This window comes from Entelurus aequoreus, linkage group LG07, assembly GCF_033978785.1.
Source record: "Entelurus aequoreus isolate RoL-2023_Sb linkage group LG07, RoL_Eaeq_v1.1, whole genome shotgun sequence".
Taxonomy (NCBI): domain Eukaryota; kingdom Metazoa; phylum Chordata; class Actinopteri; order Syngnathiformes; family Syngnathidae; genus Entelurus; species Entelurus aequoreus.
This window is the reverse complement of record NC_084737.1, coordinates 6,670,790-6,689,664: the sequence shown is the minus strand read 5'-3', so window position 1 is coordinate 6,689,664 and position 18,875 is coordinate 6,670,790. Positions and strand designations below refer to the sequence as shown.

The window sequence follows — 18,875 nt, the reverse complement described above, 5'->3', positions numbered from 1 at the left end:
AATACACTCAAAAACTCCTTTGTCCCACACGCCATTAGACTGTACAACTCCTCTCTGGGGGGAGGGGGGGTACTAGGATGACAGGGGATGCAAAACAATAACAGTGAAATACTTTTTCATAACATGGTCACTACTGCCTAGTTTCTCTTGTTATATTCTTATTTTACTGTTATATTTTTATTCTCATCGTTGCTTTTTATTTTTATTCTATTGTAATATTTTTCTATTTTGTCTCCATTTATACCCCCATTATTTACTTTTTACAATTTTGTACACTGCTGCTGGAATTTAAATTTTCCTGAGGGAACTCTCCTGAAGGAATCAATAAAGTACTATCTATCTATCTATCTATCTATCTATCTATCAAGGGTTGGAATTGGGGGTTTAATCACCAAAAATGATTCCCGGGCGCGGCCACTGCTGCTGCTCACTGCTCCCCTCACCTCCCAGGGGGCTATCAAGGGTGATGGGTCAAATGCAGAGAATAATTTTGCCACACCTGGTGTGTGTGTGACAATCATTGGTACTTTAACTTTTTAACTATAACTTTAGTGGCTCCCTGGACCGCTTTCAAAGATGTGTGAAAATGGAAAAAGATGAAGAAAAAAAAAAAGTTTTTGTTTTAATATATTTTCTGTAGGAGGACAAACATGGCACAAACATTCCTAAGTGTTAGAAATCCCACTGTTTATGTTATACATGCTTCACTGATGAGAATATTTGGCAAGTACCGTTTTGCCCTACTAATTTCAGCGAGCCTTGAACTCACCGTAGTTTGTTTACATTAGAGATGTCCGATAATGGCTTTTTTGCCGATATCCGATATTGTCCAACTCTTAATTACCGATTCCAACCGATGCCGCGGGTGGTGTATATATTTTCAAGTATTTCTTATATATGTATATATTATATATTCCGTTCATGAATGAGTATATCCGTTCAGCCACCGTGTTCAATGGAGAAGTGTGATCTACAAAATTTTGCAGGCAGCATACCACTTCCCCTCCGAGCTGTCCTGGATGAACTGAAATTATTTTCTCCAATCATTTTGGAACTTGCACGCGTACTTCTTCTTCTTACTCGTCGTCGCCATGTCTCTTCTTCGTTCTTCTGCTTCATCTCTGTTATGTTTTTTTGGACATTACTACTTGCCGTAGTTTTGAAACAATGCATGATGGGAATCCGGATGTTGTGTGTCAGTGTATTAACGTGCCGGCTGGAATAAACACACGCTGAGAAATAGCTCCGTGCCTGCCTACTTTATGGGTTATAGATAAACCTATGGATAACGGAGACATATATAATAATCTCCTTTTCAGGTGAGAGAGGACGCTGAAGGCAGTGCCTTTAAGGCACGCCCCCAATATTGCTGTCCGGGTGGAAATCGGGAGAATGGTTGTCCCGGGAGATTTTCGGGAGTGGCACTGAAATTCGGGAGTCTCCTGGGAAAATCGGGAGGGTTGGCAAGTATGGTTTTACTAGCCTGACATTATGTTACAATGCAATGTTATCAGAAAGCTCACGTAGCTATGCTAGTGTTGCTAACGTTTGTGTGCGCCTGTCCCACTCCTTAATTTGACAATGTTGCATGGGATATCTGACATCTATTATGTTGGACAAGTGCACAGTACCAGTGTGTATGTCAAAAGCGTATTGAGTACACAACAGTGCTTCTAAAAGACACACACCGCTCATTAACATTAAAGCTAAATACACATTAACCAGACTTTTAAACTGTCTAAATTCTAGCATCAATGCTAATATCCATCCATCCATCCATTTTATACCGCTTGCCCCTTTTGGGGTAGCGGGGGGTGCTGGAGCCTATCCCAGCTGCATTCGGGCGGAAGGCGGGGTACACCCTGCACAAGTCGCCACCTCATCACAGGGCCAACACAGATAAACAGACAACATAAAAGTATTGTGCACATGTTTGAACATATTGGGTACAGTTTTTATTAAAAACGTTAACAAACACTATAATATGGGATCTTTTAGGTTTTCTGTCAATCAGCTTAAAGGCCTACTGAAATGAAATTGTTTTATTTAAACGGGGATAGCAGATACATTCTATGTGTCATACTTGATCATTTTGCGATATTGCCATATTTTTGCTGAAAGGATTTAGTATAGAACGACGACGATAAAGTTCGCAACTTTTGGTCGCTGATAAAAAAAAAAAGCTTAGCCTATACCGGAAGTAGCGTGACGTCACAGGAGGAAGGATTCCTCACAATTCCCCGTTGTTTGCAATGGAGCGAGAGAGATTCGGACCGAGAAAGCGACGATTACCCCATTAATTTAAGCGAGGATGAAAGATTTGTGGATGAGGAACGTTAGAGTGAAGGACTAGAGTGCAGTGCAGGGTGTATCTTTTTTCGCTCTGACCGTAACTTAGGTACAAGCTGGCTCATTGGATTCCACACACTCTCCTTTTTCTATTGTGGATCACGGATTTGTATTTCAAACCACCTCGGATACTATATCCTCTTGAAAATGAGAGTCGAGAACGCGAAATGGACATTCACAGTGACTTTTATCTCCACGACAATACATCGTTGACGCACTTTAGCTACGGCGCTAACGTGATAGCATCGGGCGCAAATGCAGATAGAAACAAAATTTTTAAAAAACCCTGACTGGAAGGATAGACAGAAGATCAACAATGCTATTAAACCATGAACATGCAAATACACGGTTAATAATTTCCAGCTTGGCGAAGCTTAACAATTGAAGCTAACTTAGCTACGGAGCTAACGTGATAGCATCAGGCTCAAATGCAGATAGAAACAAAATTTTAAAAAACCCTGACTGGAAGGATAGACAGAAGATCAACAATACTATTAAACCATGAACATGCAAATACACGGTTAATAATTTCCAGCTTGGCGAAGCTTAACAATTGAAGCTAACTTAGCTACGGAGCTAACGTGATAGCATCAGGCTCAAATGCAGATAGAAACAAAATTTAAAAAAACCCTGACTGGAAGGATAGACAGAAGATCAACAATACTATTAAACCATGAACATGTAAATACACGGTTAATAATTCTCAGCTTGGCGAAGCTTAACAATTGAAGCTAACTTAGCTACGGAGCGGCGGCGGGCGTTGTAGCTTTCAACGACACCCCGGCCGCCATCAGAGTCGGCAAGAAACATATATTTCCCCAAAGTTACGTATGTGACATGCACATAGCGACACGCACGTACGGGCAAGCGATCAAATGTTTGGAAGCCAAAGCTGTACTCACAGTAGTGCGTCTGCTATCCAGCTCAAACACAACACAACCTCCTGATTGTGTTGCCGTAGTCCGCCGCTAATACACCGATCGCACCTACAACTTTCTTATTTGCAGTCTCCATTGTCCATTAAACAAATTGCAAAAGATTCACCAACACAGATGTCTAGAATACTGTGGAATTGTTCGATGAAAACAGAGCAGTTTGTATGGTGACACATTGGGTACGAATACTTCCGTTGCCGTCGTGACGTCACGCGCATACGTCATCATACATAGACGTTTCCAACCGGAAGTTTAGCGGGAAATTTAAAATTGCACTTTATAAGTTAACCCGGCCGTATTGGCATGTGTTGCAATGTTAAGATTTCATCATTGATGTATAAACTATCGGACTGCGTGGTCGCTAGTAGTGGCTTTCAGTAGGCCTTTAATACGAATAAAGTTGAGTTGAATCTGAACCTTCGTCGTACCTCTCGTTGACAGCTTGCTGTAGATCTGTGAGTTCACCTCTTTGTCTCGAAAATAGCATCTTATTTCATCCACGGCCTCTCGAATGATGGTGATGATCAACACCAGACCCTAAACAGCAACAACAAAAGGTGACAAGTGGAAAGCAACTGGTAAAGGAAGATGGCCAACCTACCAGAGGGACCCAGTAGGTGTAGAGGTCGCCCAAGCGGAGCTCCTCCACAAACTGGGAGCAGGCCAGCAGCAGGAAGTAGAGGTTGAAGAAGTACTTGAACTGATTGAACAGCACCTGTCAGCACAATAAAACACAATATTATACTGAGGGACTTTTTACAACCATAGATTACTTTCTCTGGTTTCGTAACAACAGTTTTACGTTGTCTTTTTTTATTTAACCAGGAAAAAATTCCCATTGAGATTAAAAACATCTTTTTCAAGGGAGTCCTGGCCAAGAGGCAGCAAAGTTACACATAAAATAACATTTAAATTACACATTAAAATGACAGGATGGACATCAATGGAAACAAGCCTTTTGGCTTTTTGTGCCATCCATTTGCCTTTTTAAAGGCAAAGTGGGGCGGTATAGCTCGGTTGGTAGAGTGGCCGTGCCAGCAACTTGAGGTTTCCAGGTTCGATCCCTGCTTCCGCCATCCTAGTAACTGCCGTCGTGTCCTTGGGCAAGACACTTTACCCACCTGCTCCCAGTGCCACCCACACTGGTTCAAATGTAACTTAGATATTGGATTTCACTATGTAAAAGCGCTTTGAGTCACTAGAGAAAAGCGCTATATATATATAATTCATTTCATTTTCATTTCATAAAGAATTACATGGATTCAATTATTTAAGATGTCAAACTTCTCAATCAATCAATAACTGAGGCTTCTTCAAATGTTCTCAGTTGAGATTAGGGTCGTACGGTATACCGCTATTAGTATAGTACCGCGATTCTAATGATACCCCTCTGTACTATAACGCCTCTTAAAAGTACCGGTTCCCCCACCCCCACCCCGTCGTCGTCACGTCGCATCATTGCTGGTTTTACAAGCAGAGAAGCGTATTCGGCAGCGCGCACACACAGAGTACTTACAAGCAAACACAGGGTGTAGACAGAAAAAGGAGAACGGACGCATTTTGGTGTAAAAAGTAACGATAATGGTGAAGTTATAACACTGAAACACCCTCAGGAAGAGGTGCTTTAAGATGTCCATCCGCAGTCTGTAGTGTTTTAGCTACTTCTAAATCACTAATCCTCGCCTCCATGGCGACAGATAAAGTACGTTTCTTACAAGTATTATTATCACTGCAGGACGAGGAATAGCTAAACATGCTTCACTACACATTGTAGGAGGATACAATAGCTCACCGGCGTCACAATGTAAACAAACGGCATGGGTAGGGATGATCCTCGAAACCGGTTTTCCCGGTTGTTCGATAAGAAAAGAACAGAGTCCTCGGACTCGAATCCCTTTTTGAGAACCGGTACCCGTTATCGAGACCACTATAGTAAAGAAAAAGAGTTGGTTCTTTATTCAATTTTTTAGGGGGGTAACAGTCAATATTTATTTAGTTATTAGATTTTATTTTTTTCTTATATAATAAAAGTGAGGTTTTGTTAAACCAAATATTGTGTGTTTTTTTCCATATGCAACAACCTATCTGGACTCGATAAGAGAATCGATAAGGAATCGGTTCGTCAAGAGGATTCGATAATAGGCTTGAACTCGATAATTTCTTATCAAACATCATCCCTAGCCATGAGTGGATCTACACCTGACATCCACTGTAATGATACCAAGTACAAGAGCGTATCTAGTCGATACTACTATGATTACATCAATATTTTTGAGCATCACAAAATCTTTCGTTTATAAAAAAATATATATTATGTTTATAAACTCAGTAAATACGTTCCTGGACACATGAGGACTTTGAATATGACCAATGTATGATCCTGTAACTACTTGGTAATTTGTGGTATCATCTAAAACTAATGTAAAGTATCAAACAACAGAATACTAAGAGAATATTAAATTTTAACAGAAGTGTAGATAGAACATGTTAAAACAGGAAGTAAGCAGATATTATCAGTAAATTAACAAGTGGATTAATAATCCACTTGTTAATTTAAATCCCAAATTGTTTCTTCCTTCTTGTCCGCTATCCTTCCTCACATCTAACACTCACGTTCTAACCTCCCTGAGTTTCATTAGCGTCAGTGTGCAAGATGGCTAGCAGGGCAAAGTCAACAGAGTGCAGGCCGGGGGAGCAAAGCAGACCACAAGAGAGACATCACACATGAAGACGCCACCAAATTAAAATAAAAGGGGGTGAGATTTTGCATTGCAAATACATATTTGTTCTTGTCTTTTGCTTGGCGAACGAAACGACACCCTGGTGAAGATCCTAAGACAACTGGACATGTCTGGAAAACAAATGTTTATGCAAAATAACACCCCCCCACCCCCGCCTCAAAAAAGTCACAAGAATAAACAGTCAGCCACCAGCATCATCACGACATTTAAAGTAGATACACACATAACACAAATGTAGGTTAATGGTGCCCCAGGCCTCGAAATTTAACTTTTTAAGGTCAAGGCAAGTGTTGCCTTGAAGGAGAGCTCATATTTTAGGGCACCAAGGCAAGTTAGAAGGGCACCATTAAGAGTTTGAGCAGAAATATGTCATATAGGAATTAACTATACACAATAAAACATTAACAAAATGCTGTGTCACATGAATGTTTTTTTTAAGTAATACCTTTGTGACATGAAAAAAGCAAGTAATGTAAAAAAAAACCTTGTGTTTACTTTTTGATATCAAAATAAAACAAAGCAGTTTGGCTATAGATGATGAAGTCTAATAAACAAGCTTTGTTCTTCTCTTGGTTCAGTATAACAGTTTGGCCAACAAAAATAAAGAGGAGTGACACCTCTCACATGGAATACACAATTTTCACAGCCTGCGTTCAGTTCGATGAGATGACAAAACATTTTAGCTAGTATTGATGATATTTGAACACTGATACAGTTTGCAGTTAAATAAAGGAGTGAACATCCCAGTAAACAAACTAAAGACTTTATAGACAAGTTGTGACAACGTTCACGACACATCACCTGCTGCACGTTTCATTCATTCATTTTTTTTATTTATTTATTTATTTCAGGCAATGACATAAAAAAGTACAAAGTTGACAACACATAATAATATTAATTAATATAGTGCAAAAGGTAATGCATAGTAGTGGTCCCCAACCACCGGGCCACGGCCCGGTACCGGTCCATGGACCGATTGGTCGTGGCCGCACAAGAAATTAAAAAAAATTAAAAAAAGTTTTTTTTTTTTTTTAAATTAAATCAACATAAAAAACACAATATATACATTATATATCAATATAAATCAATACAGTCTGCAGGGATACAGTCCGTAAGCACACATGATTGTATTTCTTTATGACAAAAAAAAATAAATAAATAAATAAATAAATTTAAAAAAAAAATTACTACTTCCCTACCCCCCTACCCCCGGTCCGTGGGACAAATTTTCAAGCATTGACCGGTCCGCAAGTACAAAAAGGTTGGGGACCACTGATGTATAGTATGTAATGCATGATTGTCCAGTTTTGCCTGAAAGGGAGTGGGAAGAAGATAATTTATTTAATCCCACCCCCAGTTCTCCATTCAGTGATTATTCACATGAGTTTCACTCTTACTTTGTTCAAGGATTATAATACAGATGCTGCATCACAGTGGCATTACCACAGCGTTTCCTCACCTCGTTAACTCTCAGTCACAGCAGCTATCGGCAAAAGAAAAGTAACATCAAATAGTTTTCACCTTCGCAGTATACTTTTAGTGTAGGGACAAGTGTCTCCAATATTGTCCACACCTGTCTCCATCTAAACACACCAGTGCGCTCTTAAACGCACGCCGGAAAATGAGGGAAAAGGACGCTAAACCAAGCGCTTGGCTCATTTTACTCCGAGGGGAAATCTCCCGAGCAAAGTCTGTGTCGTTGGTCCGCCATGATTATCGAGCCAAACGACGCTAGTGCGCATGCGCCTGACTTCGTGTTGCCTAAAATGCATTAATAAATGACGGGGTTTCGGTAATTAAAAAATTAGATGGTATTACTAACCGTCGGGAATTTCATCGCAAATTATCATCATACTGTTTATTGTTACATCCGTCGTCCATTAACAAGTAAAAAGTCAAGGGTGGTCACGGCATGTTCTTGCCAGGGATGTTGGTCTATTTTTTAGGGCATTACGGCAAATGACATGCGGCAAAACGTGGTTAAGTTCGAACCCATTCAGTTTTGTTATTTTATTATAGATGATCTATCCATCCATCCATTTTCTACCGCTTGTCCCTTTTGGGGTCGCGGGGGGTGCTGGAGCCTATCTCAGCTGCATTCGGGCGGAAGGCAAGTTACACCTTGGACAAGTCGCCACCTCATCGCAGGGCCAACACAGATAGACAGACAAAATTCACACTCACATTCACACACTAGGGACCATTTAGTGTTGCCAATCAACTTATCCCCAGGTGCATGTTTTTGGAGGGAACCCACACAGTCACGGGGAGAACATGCAAACTCCACACAGAAAGATACCGAGGGCAGGATCGAACCCAGGACTTTCGTATTGTGAAGCAGACGCACTAACCCCTCTACCACCGTGCTGCCCGTACACATATATATATATATATATATATATATATATATATATATATATATATATATATATATATATATATATATATATATATATATATATATATATATATATATATATATATATATATATATATATATATATATATATATTAGGGCTGCAACAACTAATCGATTAAAATCGATTATAAAAATAGTTGGCGATTAATTTAGTCATCGATTCGTTGGATCTATGCTATGCGCATGCGCAATTTTTTTAAATTATTTTTTTTAATAAACCTTTATTTATTAACTGCAACATGTACAAACAGCTGAGAAACAATAATCAAAATAAGTATGGTGCCAGTATAGTGTTTTTTTTTCAATAAAATACTGGAAAGGATAGAAATGTAATTTGTCTCTTTTATCCGATCATTAATCGATTAATCAAAGTAATAATCGACAGATTAATCGATTATCAAATTAATCGTTAGTTCCAGCCGTAATATGTATACATATATATATATAAATAAATAAATATACGTAGATATGTGCCGCAGGTTAGTTAGGGTTAGCAAATCAAGCACTTATTTTCTCCTACCTTGAAAGAGGTCATGAACTTCCCATGAGCTCACCGGGTAAACAAACATGGCATCAATCATGATCACATGTTGCCTGCTATTTGGACCAAATGTTCTGCAAACACATCAAACCTTATCAGCCACCTGAAACGCCGGCTTCGCTTCGACAGTGATTTGAAAGCCCACCAAGATGCCCACCGCTAAAAAAGCAGCCACGAAGAAAGTACACAAACCAGAGTTTTGATGCTGCACGTGCTCACTGAGCTGAAGTCTGGTGAGACAGTGTATATGATAGAGCGAAAAGGAGCAGGGAGAAGCGGAGCTTATTGAATTTTACCCCTTGTCTGTGTCTCAGCCGTGTGTGTGGCATGACCTTCCAGTGACACTCACCCCGGGCAGGAAGGTGAAGAAGTTATACTTCTGGTTGTTGATGACATTCCGGGGGTACCTCTGCTCCCTCTTCTCTGGATGGCCCAGCCACACCGTGCGGGGACGGAAGTCGCACATGCCGCAACACTTGGACCACGGGCAGCACCTGGGAGGAGGGGTAAAAAAAACAGATGCCGTTAAGAGCTGTGGCTGTAGGCAACGTCCTGATGTACAGTAGGTTTTAATGAACTCCACAAGATGCTAGTAGCTGCTTTTGAGGTACTACGACTGGGTCAGCATTCGGCAGCTCCACCCGGCTCTGCATGCGCTATAAATATATCTAATTTGTAGGGCTGCAACTAACGATTAATTTGATAATCGATTAATCTGTCGATTATTACTCCGATTAATCGATTAATAATTGGATAAAAGAGACAAACTACATTTCTATCCTATCCAGTATTTTATTGAAAAAAAAACAGCATACTGGCACCATACTTATTTTGATTATTGTTTCTCAGCCGTTTGTAAATGTTGCAGTTTATAAATAAAGGTTTATTTTAAAAAAATAATAATAATATTTTTTTTTTAATAAAAAAAAACAAAAAACAAAAACTGCGCATGCGCATAGCATAGATCCAACGAATCGATGACTAAATTAATCGGCAACTATTTTAATAATCGATTTAATCGATTAGTTGTTGCAGCCCTACTAATTTGTATATATTTGGCCATGACACATGTATATGTGATTTCTAGAGATGTCCGATAATATCCAACTGCCGATATTATCAGCCAATAAATGCTGTAAAATGTAATATCGGAAATTATCGGTATCGGTTTCTAAAAGTAAAATGTATGACTTTTTAAAACGCCGCTGTACGGAGTGGTACACGGACGTAGGGAGAAGTACGGAGCAGTTGTGTCTCCCAGTCATACTTGCCAACCCTCCCGATTTTCCCGGGAGACTCCCGAATTTCAGTGCCCCTCCCGAAAATCTCCCGGGGCAACCATTCTACCGAATTTCTCCCGATTTCCACCCAGACAACAATATTGGGGGCGTGCCTTAAAGGCACTGCCTTTGCGTGCCGGCCCAATCACATAATATCTACGGCTTTTCACTCAGGTGAATGCAAGGCATACTTGGTCAACAGCCATACAGGTCTCACTGAGGGTGACCGTATAAACAACTTTAACACTGTTACAAATATACGCCACACTGTGATGGCAACATATGTTGCTCCAAAACCTGTATGTACCTTTCAGCATTAATGGTGCCTTCACAGATGTGTAAGTTACCCATGTCTTGGGCACTAATACACCCCCATACCATCACACATGCTGGCTTTTCAACTTTGCGCCTATAAAAATCCGGATGGTTCTTTTCCTCTTTGGTCCGGAGGACACGACGTCCACAGTTTCCAAAAATAATTTGAAATGTGGACTCGTCAGACCACAGAACACTTTTCCACTTTGTATCAGTCCATCTTAGATGAGCTCGGGCCCAGCGAAGCCGACGGCGTTTCTGGGTGTTGTTGATAAATGGCTTTCGCTTTGCATAGTAGAGTTTTACCTTGCACTTACAGTTGTAGCGACAAAATGTAGTTACTGACAGTGGTTTTCTGAAGTGTTCCTGAGTCCATGTGGTGATATCCTTTACACACCAATGTCGCTTTTTGATGCAGTACCGCCTGAGGGATCGAAGGTCCGTAATATCATCGCTTACGTGCAGTGATTTCTCCAGATTCTCCGAAACTTTTGATGATATTATCGACCGTAGATAGTGAAATCCCTAAATTCATTTCAATAGCTTGTTGAGAAACGCTGTTCTTAAGCTGTTGGACAATTTGCTCACGCATTTGTTGACAAAGTGGTGACCCTCGCCCCATCCTTGTTTGTGAATGACTGAGCATTTCATGGAAGCTGCTTTTATACCCAATCATGGCACCCACCTGTTCCCAATTAGCCTGTTCACCTGTGGGACGTTCCAAATAAGTGTTTGATGAGCATTCCTCAACTTCCTCAGTCTTTTTTGCCACTTGTGCCAGCTTTTTTGAAACATGCTGAAGGCATCAAATTACGAATGAGCTAATATTTGCAAAAAATAAGTTTTCCAGTGTGAACATGAAATATCTTGTCTTTGCAGTCTATTCAATTGAATATAAGTTGAAAAGGATTTGCAAATCATTGTATTCTCTTTTTATTTACCATTTACACAACGTGACAACTTCACTGGTTGTGGGTTTTGTATTATATAACAACTGGACAGCAGTTATTATAATCAGCTCATTTTTAAATGTTGCAATAAAAAAATAAGATTTTATTATTCAAAACATTTAATATTTATTAACATAAAACATACTGAACATTGTTACCAGTAAGTACTGATACCAATTCCCAGGTATTGGGAATTGGTAGTGTATCAGTTCAAGTGTGAACGGTACCCATCCTTAGTTGTTGCTGTTGTTTTCCATTTCTTCATGTAATTATAGTAACACCCTGTCCTGTTTGCGCTAAATAAACACCCCGTTATAAAATCCAAAATGTACAAAACAAGTCAGTAAAGACATAACAGCTGCGACACGACATACCAAAAATATAACTAGTATTCTAACCAGGAAAGTCAGTTAGTCTTTGTCGTTAATGATTTCCCAAACAAATGTCTTAGTTAATGACTTGCCACAAAAACAAACCACAGAAATGTTTGAAATCAACACGCCGTGAAGGGGAAAAGGAAAAAGAGGATTTAGAGGCAAGTACTACACTCCGTTGTTTTGATACACAACTCATGTGTAAAAGCTGGGAAGAAACAGGACAGGATGTTTGATCGCAGTGTTTCCCACACATTCATTTATTTGTGGCGGCCCGCCACGAAAGAATTACGTCCGCCACACTTTTTTTTTAAAATAAAAAATATATGTTTTTTTTTTTTTGGTCCTGTCCAGCTTCTCAGGCAAATCATATAGTTGATGTAGATGCCCATATAGGCTGTTCAGATTTACTTTACAAAAGAGAAGTGTAGGATACTTCTCTTGTTGCCTTATTTGTATTTGACCACTACTGTTTTCTGTTTATTTGTTACTGACTGTGGCAGGACACCTCTGCCTCTGTTTCACTTTATGTTGCTGGTAAATAATATGGTTGTAGTAGTAGGCTAAAGTTAAATTATTTAGTATGCACTAATTAAAGGGGCAGAGCTTTAAGAGACATTTTAGCTTTTATATTTTATAAAGATGTATTTTTTGTAAGAACCACAATTAATAAATATATTTCAGTGAATAACTTATTGTTCAAATCTGTATATAAATATGTACATAAAGTGTTGTAATTACACTGGATGGATGGATGGACGTTTAAAACAAAACTGTTATTATTAATTAGTAAGTATACATTTTTTGAGCCTTTTTAGAGAAAATCATATCATTGTAGTAAATTATGCAAATTACTCGATGATGTCATGGTGACCACGCCCATAGCCACGCCCCCACCGCCACAGGTATCTTGGCAGTTTATGGGAAACACTCGATCATGCATAATTAGTTAATTAGTAAGTGTATCTGAATAAGAGTAGATACTAGGGCTGAACGATTTCAGGAAAAAATCTGATCACGATTTTTCTGACAGAAATTGCGATTTCGATTTTGACTCACGATTTCTTTTCAAATCAAGCTTCAGTAACAGTAACAGATTTAAAACATGACAAAAAATGATATACCATGAAAACATTAAATGCTATGTAATGCAAGGATGAATACTAAAAGGTAAGAATTGCTTCAAACATGTATTTATTAAGAAACATGCATGTACATTCTCCAAAGTTCTTGACCAACAGCAGTTATTAAAACTAAAGAACTAAAACCAGTACAAAAACCTTAATTATGTTAAGATAAATAAAAAAGTTTAAGTTAAATAAAATACAAAACAATTCCAACACAAAAAGCAATGCTTAATATATAATAAGAAAAACAAAATTCAACAACTTCAATAAAGGAAAAAAAGGATCCTGACCTTATGTAAACAAAAGTTAGTATTATTTGCAGACGACACGACCGCTTTTTGTTCAGGAGAGAACACACAGAAGCTAATACAAATAACAACAGAAGAAATGAATATATTCAGTGTTTCCCATAAACTGCCAAGATACCTGTGGCGGTGGGGGCGTGGCTATAGGCGTGGTCACCATGACATCGAGTAATTTGCATAATTTACTACAATGATATGATTTTCTCTAAAAAGGCTCAAAAAATGTATACTTACTAATGAATAATAACAGTTTTGTTTTAAACGTCCATCCATCCATCCATTTTACAATATAATTACAACACTTTATGTACATATTTATATACATATTTGAACAATAAGTTATTCACTGAAATATATTTATTAATTGTGGTTCTTACAAAAAATATATCTTATAAAATATAAAAGCTAAAATGTCTCTTAAAGCTCTGCCCCTTTAATTAGTGCATACTAAATAATTTAACTTTAGCCTACTACTACAACCATATTATTTACCAGCAACATAAAGTGAAACAGAGGCAGAGGTGTCCTGCCACAGTCAGTAACAAATGAACAGAAAACAGTAGTGGTCAAATACAAATAAGGCAACAAGAGAAGTATCCTACACTTCTCTTTTGTAAAGTAAATCTGAACAGCCTATATGGGCATCTACATCAACTATGATTTGCCTGAGAAGCTGGACAGGACAAAAAAAAAAAAAAAAAAAAAAAAATTTGTGGTGGACGTAATTCTTTCGTGGCGGGCCGCCACAAATAAATGAATGTGTGGGAAACACTGAAATTAGAGTGATGATTTAACAAAAACCGACTATCTTTGAATCTTAGTAAAACAGAAATATTGCTATTCGGTAACAGTAGAAGAGAAAGTCAAACACAAATACAAATGTCACAAATAAAATAATAATACTGATACCTACAATAAATAAAAATTACAGTAATATAAAAAAAAAATTTTTTTTTAACTTTTTCCGTTTTTTGTATTCCTTTTTACACATATTTTACCACTATTGAGAGTGTGCTTTTAGTCTCAATAGTAACATTTGATAAAATGTTTGTTAATTAAATGAAAAAATCCTCACATTAATTGGTGCTATTCATCTTCACAAATTTGGACCAGTATTTTAAAGGGGCTCTATTATACAAAAACGACATTTTTTTTACCCAATGGTACTTGTTTTTGTGAATTTGAAATCGAACCGTGGAGGCATGGCAGAGATATTTGTAAAGCAATCTTGCCTTACTTCCTACTTCCTCCAAACGCTCCGTGAGGAATTTTGTTCAAGCATGTGACTTTTTGTTTAAGTGTGACGTCAGCGGATTATCCATATGTGGTAAAAATTGTAGATGTCCGATAATGGCTTTTTTGCCGATATCCGATATTGTCCAACTCTTAATTACCGATACCGATATCAACTGATACCGATATATACAGTCGTGGAATTAACACATTATTATGCCTAATTTTGTTGTGATGCCCCGCTGGATGCATTAAACAATGTAACAAGGTTTCCCAAAATAAATCAACTCAAGTTATGGAAAAAAATGCCAACATGGCACTGCCATATTTATTATTGAAGTCACAAAGTGCATTATTTTTTTTTACATGCCTCAAAACAGCAGCTTGAAATTTGGGACATGCTCTCCCTGAGAGAGCATGAGGAGGTTGAGGTGGGGGGGGGGGGGGTTGGGATAGCGGGGTGTGTATAGTGTAGCGTCCTGGAAGAGTTAGTGCTGCAAGGGGTTCTGGGTATTGGTTCTGTTGTGTTTATGTTGTGTTACGGTGCGGATGTTCTACCGAAATGTGTTTTTTATTCTCGTTTGGTGTGGGTTCACAGTGTGGCGCATATTTGTAACAGTGTTAAAGTTGTTTATACGGCCACCCTCAGTGTGACCTGTATGGCTGTTGACCAAGTATGCTTGCATTCACTTGTGTGTGTGTGTGTGAAAAGCCCTATATATTATGTGATTGGGCCGGCACGCAAAGGCAGTGCCTTTAAGGTTTATTGGCGCTCTGTACTTCTCCCTACGTCCGTGTACACAGCGGCGTTTTAAAAAGTCATACATTTTACTTTTTGAAACCGATACCGATCATTTTGAAACCGATAATTTCCGATATTACATTTTGAAGCATTTATCGGCCGATAATATCGGCAGTCCGATATTATCGGACATCCCTACTTTATATGTTTTAATCTAGTGTAGTGGCGTTCTGTACAAAAAGTGCACTTTAATTTAGTGTTGTTTTGATATGTCATCTTAGTGACATCATGCACAGAAGTGCACTAATAGCTTGTTTTAAAATGTCTCTGACAATCTTGCACTTTCTGTTTTGGAAATGACATGAATGTTTGTGCCACAGCTTAATAACTGTTTAATAAATACAGTTTTGGTCAATTGACTTAGCTGTGATTTCCCTCTCTGCATGAAAGTTTAAAAGTAGCATATATTAATGCAGAATGAACAAGAATATTTGAATGTAGACACATAGAATCATCATACTGCTGTGTTCATTCAAGGCAAAATATCGAGATATATATCGTGATTCGTGACATGGGCTGAAAATATCGAGATATTAATAAAAGGCCATATCGCCAAGCCCTAGATGTATATATATATATATATATATATATATATATATATATATATATATATATATATATATATATATATATATATATATATATATATATATATATATATATAGGTAAAAGCCAATAAATTAGAATATTTTGAAAAACTTGATTTATTTCAGTAATTGCATTCAAAAGGTGTAACTTGTACATTATATTTATTCATTGCACACAGACTGATGCATTCAAATGTTTATTTCATTTAATTTTGATGATTTGAAGTGGCAACAAATGAAAATCCAAAATTCTGTGTGTCACAAAATTAGAATATTGTGTAAGGGTTAAATTTTGAAGACACCTGGTGCCACAAACTAATCAGCTGATTAACTCAAAACACCTGCAAAGGGCTTTAAATGGTCTCTCAGTCCAGTTCTGAAGCCTACACAAACATGGGGAAGACTTCAGATTTGACAGCTGTCCAAAAGGCAACCATCGACACATTGCACAAGGAGGGAAAGACACAAAAGGTATTGCTGAAGAGGCTGGCTGTTCTCAGAGCTCTGTGTCCAAACACATTAATGGAGAGGCAAAGGGAAGGAAAAACTGTGGTCAGAAAAAGTGTACAAGCGATAGGGATCACCGCGCCCTGGTCAAGATTGTGAAAAAAAAATCATTCAAAAATGTGGGGGAGATTCAGAAGGAGTGGACAGCTGCTGGAGTCAGTGCTTCAAGATCCACCACCAAGAGACGCTTGAAAGACATGGGTTTCAACTGCCGCATACCTCGTGTCAAGCCACTGTTGACCAAGAAACAGCGCGAAAAGCGTCTCACCTGGGCTAAGGAAAAAAAGAGCTGGACTGCTGCTGAGTGGTCCAAAGTCATGTTTTCTGACGAAAGCAAATTTTGCATTTCCTTTGGAAATCGAGGTCCCAGAGTCTGGAGGAAGACAGGAGAGGCACAGGATCCACGTTGCCTGAAGTCTAGTGTAAAGTTTCCACCATCAGTGAAGGTTTGGTGTGCCATGTCATCTGCTGGTGTCGGTCCACTCTGTTTCCTGAGATCCAGGGTCAACGCAGCCGTCTACCAGCAAGTTTTAGAGCACTTCATGCTTCCTGCTGCTGACCTGCTCTATGGAGATTTCAAGTTCCAACAGGACTTGGCGCCTGCACACAGCGCAAAATCTACCCGTGCCTGGTTTACAGACCATGGTATTTATATTCTAAATTGGCCCGCCAACTCCCCTGACCTTAGCCCCATAGAAAATCTGTGGGGTATTGTGAAAAGGAAGATGCAGAATGCCAGACCCAAAAACGCAGAAGAGTTGAAGGCCACTATCAGAGCAACCTGGACTCTCATAACACCTGAGCAGTGCCAGAAACTCATCGACTCCATGCCACGCCGCATTAACGCAGTAATTGAGGCAAAAGGAGCTCCAACCAAGTATTGAGTATTGTACATGCTCATATTTTTCATTTTCATACTTTTCAGTTGGCCAACATTTCTAAAAATCCCTTTTTTGTATTAGCCTTAAGTAATATTCTAATTTTGTGACACACAGAATTTTGGATTTTCATTTGTTGCCACTTCAAATCATCAAAATTAAATGAAATAAACATTTGAATGCATCAGTCTGTGTGCAATGAATAAATATAATGTACAAGTTACACCTTTAGAATGCAATTACTGAAATAAATCAAGTTTTTCAAAATATTCTAATTTACTGGCTTTATTAGGGGTGTAACGGTACGTGTATTTGTATTGAACCGTTTCGGTACAGGAGTTCCGGTTCGGTTCAGAGGTGTTTCGAACGAGTTTCCACACGGACATATTAAGTAGCGTAAATAGCGTAACGCACGTTGTGTAAACAATGCACACCGAGGCACAACACACGGCATGCTAGCAGCTAACGGGCTACGATAGACTGACCATACGTCCTCTTTTCACAGGACATGTCCTCATTTGCGGAGCTGCCAGGGCGGAGTTTCTTAAATGCCTCAAATGTCCGGCATTTTGAGTTAGGGTTGCGTGTATTTTCAATGTATGTTCAGGGTTAAGAAGGGGTTAAAAACGAAACAAATTGTGCATGCAGCAGCACTGGTGAGGGAGGGGCAGAGACAGAGAGAGAGAGTTATGATAAACGCGCATGCGTCGCCAGGCTCTGTTTTTATCCATAGATTTATCACATTAAATTTTTTATTATCTATAGCAGGGGTGTCCAAAGTGTGCCCCGGAGGCCATTTGCGGCCCACAGCTAATGTTTTAAAGGCCCACGGCACATTCTAAAAATAATATTGAAATAAACAAAAACATAACAAAAGTGAAATAAAAAAGCTTAAAGGTGAAATGTAATTTAGAAAAAGTTGCAATGTTGACTAATAAAACAAAGCTTTTTTTTTCCCTTTCAAACTGTCATTGCTCAAAACATAATATTGAATCAAAATCAATGTTATTATGAATTATTGACCTATCCAAGGTTCCCATTAGGGATGTCCGATAATGGCTTTTTGTCGATATCCGATATTCCGATATTGAGGTATGGATGTTAATAAGCAACTAAATAATGGTGAATATGTTCCCCATACTAAAGTGTTACCATGTTTTATTACTGGTGCATAAAATGAAGCGTGCATGAACATCACCTTGTTCAAAGAACAAAACCAACACAGTGCATGAACTCACAACAAATGACACACCTGCAAATCAGTCTGACTTCTGCTGTTGCCGTATCCGTAATACGCCGATAGGGAGAAGTTTTTAATCACACGATGAGTCGGGTGTGTCCTGACCTCTGCCGAACCCCTGAGCCGGACTCACCGAACCCCTAGGGTTCCATCGAACCCAGGTTAAGAACCACTGATCTATGCTATGTGCATGCGCAGAGGCTACTTTTTTTTTTAAAATATATATATATATATATAAACCTTTATTTATAAACTGCAACATTTACAAACAGTTGAGAAACAATAATCAAAA

The 18,875-nt window shown here is 38.6% G+C and overlaps 1 protein-coding gene across 1 annotated transcript in view; it reads right to left on the bottom strand.

The window, feature by feature from the left end:
• LOC133653331 (probable phospholipid-transporting ATPase IIA) overlaps positions 1-18,875 on the bottom strand; it is a 130,372-nt gene that overhangs the window by 109,435 nt on the left and 2,062 nt on the right. The window contains exons 2-4 of the mRNA XM_062052499.1: positions 9,335-9,479; positions 3,886-3,999; positions 3,713-3,821 (exon numbers count right to left, since the gene is read on the bottom strand). Coding sequence (XP_061908483.1) covers positions 3,713-3,821; positions 3,886-3,999; positions 9,335-9,479 — 368 coding nt within the window. The remainder of the gene's footprint in view (positions 1-3,712; positions 3,822-3,885; positions 4,000-9,334; positions 9,480-18,875) is intronic.